Below are 3,428 nucleotides of genomic sequence, written 5' to 3' on the forward strand. Positions count from 1 at the left end.
TCCCACTATAGAAAAGGAATATGTGGGCTTAGATACATAATAAGCATTCATGATTGGTTATCCTGGAGTAAATGTCACATTATGAGGTGATGGAGGAGCAGTGAACGCTCTCACCGCTCGCCGCTTCACCGCGTGGTTTAAGTTTTTTTGCATTGATGAAATGATAGAAACAGGATAAAGGAATCTTTCTATGTTGGACGTGTTTCTGATGGGAGGAGCTGATGGAGTCATGAGGAACCAAATAAGAACTGACATCCATCAGAGCAGAGCTCTCTACATCCTCCGTCTCCAGTGCTCCTTGGTCTTATTTTCATTTGGAGGATTTGGGGGGGGAAATGGAAGAAAGTTTCCATCCCTGCATCACAGCGCTACCTGTTGGATCTATGAACAGTTTTCTATGCTTGAAACCAAACTAGCAGCAATAGTGGAGTTTGGAGATGCAATCTACTCCTTAAATCTATCTTTGCTCTCCTCTAATTTATCCATTTTCTTTTTATAAACTAGGTGAAAATGAAGGAAATATAGAAAGAGGAAAAGTCAGTTAACATGAGCAACATGTGATTAATGGAAATAAAGTTCTTTCCCTTTAAAACCTCAGAATCTTAGAACTCCCAATCCCACTAGAACCTGGGAGTTCTACTGTTAACATGGTGCTGGCTGGCGGCTGGATGGGAGAGAAGACGTGTGGGTGGAGGTTCCCCTCCCTGCTGAAGGACCCCCCCCAAATAAAAAAAAAAGAAAAGATGGAGGCTGTGGACCCATTTATTACAATCAGTTCTTCATGCAGTTTGATCTGCTGCACATTCATGCTCCTATATTCACCCAACAGCAGGATTATAAAGTAATATTATTAATGCCTTTTGTTGTGGAAATCAATATGTAGTTAATAACAGTATTGTATAACAGTATAACATCGCAGACATGGAGTCCAGGTCACGGTAGACGGCGGCATTTCTCCCCATGTTTTGGTGGTCTGAGCGGCTGGTTCTGGTCCAATGTCTCCACTCTGCTTTAACTCTGTGAGCCTCCTCCTTCAGCCTGAGCTCTGCTTGCAGTACTACATGAAGGCGGGGGCCGTCATCCAGGAGGACATCTCTGAGGCGTCAATGATCGTTGGAGTGAAGAGGCCGCCGGAGGAGAAGGTCATCCCCAGGAAAACCTACGCTTTCTTCTCCCACACCATCAAAGCCCAGGAGGCCAACATGGGCCTTTTGGACGACCTGCTGAAGAAGGTGAGTCTGCTTTAAAAACAGGACCTCCTCTGGTCTCCTGCTTCATACAGACTGGATTAATCTCGCAGATTAAAAGTTAGATGGGTGTCTTTAAGGAGCTTGACGTGCCGATTTTAACCAATACTGATTACTTTTTATAACTGAAACTGTCAGATTTATAAAATCCCAAGATATTTCAATCTTCTTTAAAAAAAAAAAATAATCATAGCCTGGAAACAATAGAAACCTCTGAAATAACTGCTGTGGGCTGTTTTTAGACCTTAAAGAGGCGGATCTGATTAGTGAAAAAGCTCTAAGTATCCTAAATGTAGAAGATTGAGGCCGATGGATCTTCTTCAGTTGTCCTCAGATCTGTAGCTTTAGGACTCAGTGTGGCTGATCATGGTTTCCCTTGACTAGAAATATTCTGTTCTGGATTAATTGGAACCCTGGTTAGTTGAGGTCTGGTCCTCTGTGGTTGGTCTGTGGAACAGAGCAGCTGCCGGGTTTGATGCCATACTTTGAACCACAGACATCAGGAACCCATGATTCCTGGTTCAGCTGGTTCCCGGTTCAGATTGGTTCCCGGTTCAGATTGGTTCCTGGTTCAGATTGGTTCCTGGTTCGCCTGCTCGATCAGCTCAATCTGAGCTGCTTTTGACTGTTCTACAGTTTCTAAATGGAGATAAATCTTTTATTACATAACCTGAACCTTTAGCTGATAAACCGTTTTAATGGCTGAAGGTCAGTGATTGGTGATTTATGGAGAACATGGATCAGGACGGTCTTCCCATGTAGCCTCAGTCTGACCCGGTTCTGGCTGTAATGGTCCAGCTGTTAGTTTCTGGTTCCCTCTGCGGATATAAACTGATTTCTGTTCCATTAAAACTCTGAAGTTTGTTTTTCCAGGAAGTCCGTCTGATCGACTACGAGAAGATGGTGGATGCCAACGGTTATCGGATCGTGGCCTTTGGCCAGTGGGCCGGTGTTGCAGGTACGGGACTGCCTTTGACTAAATTGATGGAACAAGTAGAGAACCTTAAGCTGGTTTAAAAGATCAGAACAGAACTGATTCTCTACTGAGAAAAAAGAAATCAGATGAACCCAGATTTGTGTAGAATGTGTTTTTATTGAATTTAGGAAAATATTCCCGTTTGTTGCAGGAATGATCAACATCCTTCACGGACTGGGACTGCGCTTCCTGGCCCTGGGCCACCACACCCCCTTCATGGTGAGAAACCGCGGTGGTCCGATCGCCCTCCCTCTTAAAAAGCTGAGCCACTAACGCCGCTCTGTCGTTCCCAGCACATTGGCATGGCTCACAACTACAGGAATGTCAGCCAGGCCATCCAGGCTGTCAGGGACTGTGGCTACGAGATTTCCATGGGGCTCATGCCCAGATCCATTGGACCCATCACCTTCTGCTTCACGGGGACCGGAAATGTCTCCAAGGTACCAAGAGGCTTCACCACGCATGATCGATCGGTTATCGGGTAGAACCGATTATCCGATCGGTTATCGGGTAAAACCGATTATCTGATCGGTGATCGGGTAGAACCGATTATCCGATCGGTTATCGGGTAGAACGGATGATCCGATCGGTTATCAGGTAAAACCGATTATCCGATCGGCTATCGGGTAGAACGGATGATCCGATCGGTGATCGGGTAGAACCGATTATCTGATCGGTGATCGGGTAGAACGGGTGATCCGATCGGTGATCGGGTAGGGCCGATTATCCGATCGGTTATCAGGTAGAACGGATGATCCGATCGGTTATCGGGTAAAACCGATTATCCGATCGGTGATCGGGTAGAACCGATTATCGGATTTGGTCGGTTACCGGGTAGAACCGATTATCCGATCAGTCGGTTATCGGGAAGAACCGATTAGCCGATCGGTTATCGGGTAGAACCGATAATCCGATGGGTGATCGGGTAGAACCGATTATCCGATTGGTCGGTTATCGGGTAGAACCGATTAGCCGATCGGTCGGTTATCGGGTAGAACCGATTAGCCGATCGGTCGGTTATCGGGTAGAACCGATTAGCCGATCAATCGGTTATCGGGTAGAACCGATTAGCCGATCGGTCGGTTATCGGGTAGAACCGATTAGCCGATCAATCGGTTATCGGGTAGAACCGATTAGCCGATCGGTCGGTTATCGGGTAGAACCGATTAGCCGATCAATCGGTTATCGGGTAGAACCGATTAGCC

The 3,428-nt window shown here is 46.3% G+C and overlaps 1 protein-coding gene across 1 annotated transcript in view; it reads left to right on the forward strand.

The window, feature by feature from the left end:
* The first annotated feature begins 1,034 nt into the window (after positions 1 to 1,034).
* The window catches only part of aass (aminoadipate-semialdehyde synthase), a 34,019-nt gene continuing 31,625 nt past the window's right edge, over positions 1,035 to 3,428 (forward strand). Inside the window, exons 1-4 of the mRNA XM_015387442.1 lie at positions 1,035 to 1,232; positions 2,121 to 2,205; positions 2,375 to 2,442; positions 2,517 to 2,663. Coding sequence (XP_015242928.1) covers positions 1,062 to 1,232; positions 2,121 to 2,205; positions 2,375 to 2,442; positions 2,517 to 2,663 — 471 coding nt within the window. The 5' untranslated portion in view covers positions 1,035 to 1,061. The remainder of the gene's footprint in view (positions 1,233 to 2,120; positions 2,206 to 2,374; positions 2,443 to 2,516; positions 2,664 to 3,428) is intronic.

The sequence above is a fragment of the Cyprinodon variegatus genome, unplaced genomic scaffold (assembly GCF_000732505.1).
Source record: "Cyprinodon variegatus isolate N-32 unplaced genomic scaffold, C_variegatus-1.0 Scaffold394, whole genome shotgun sequence".
NCBI lineage: Eukaryota > Metazoa > Chordata > Actinopteri > Cyprinodontiformes > Cyprinodontidae > Cyprinodon > Cyprinodon variegatus.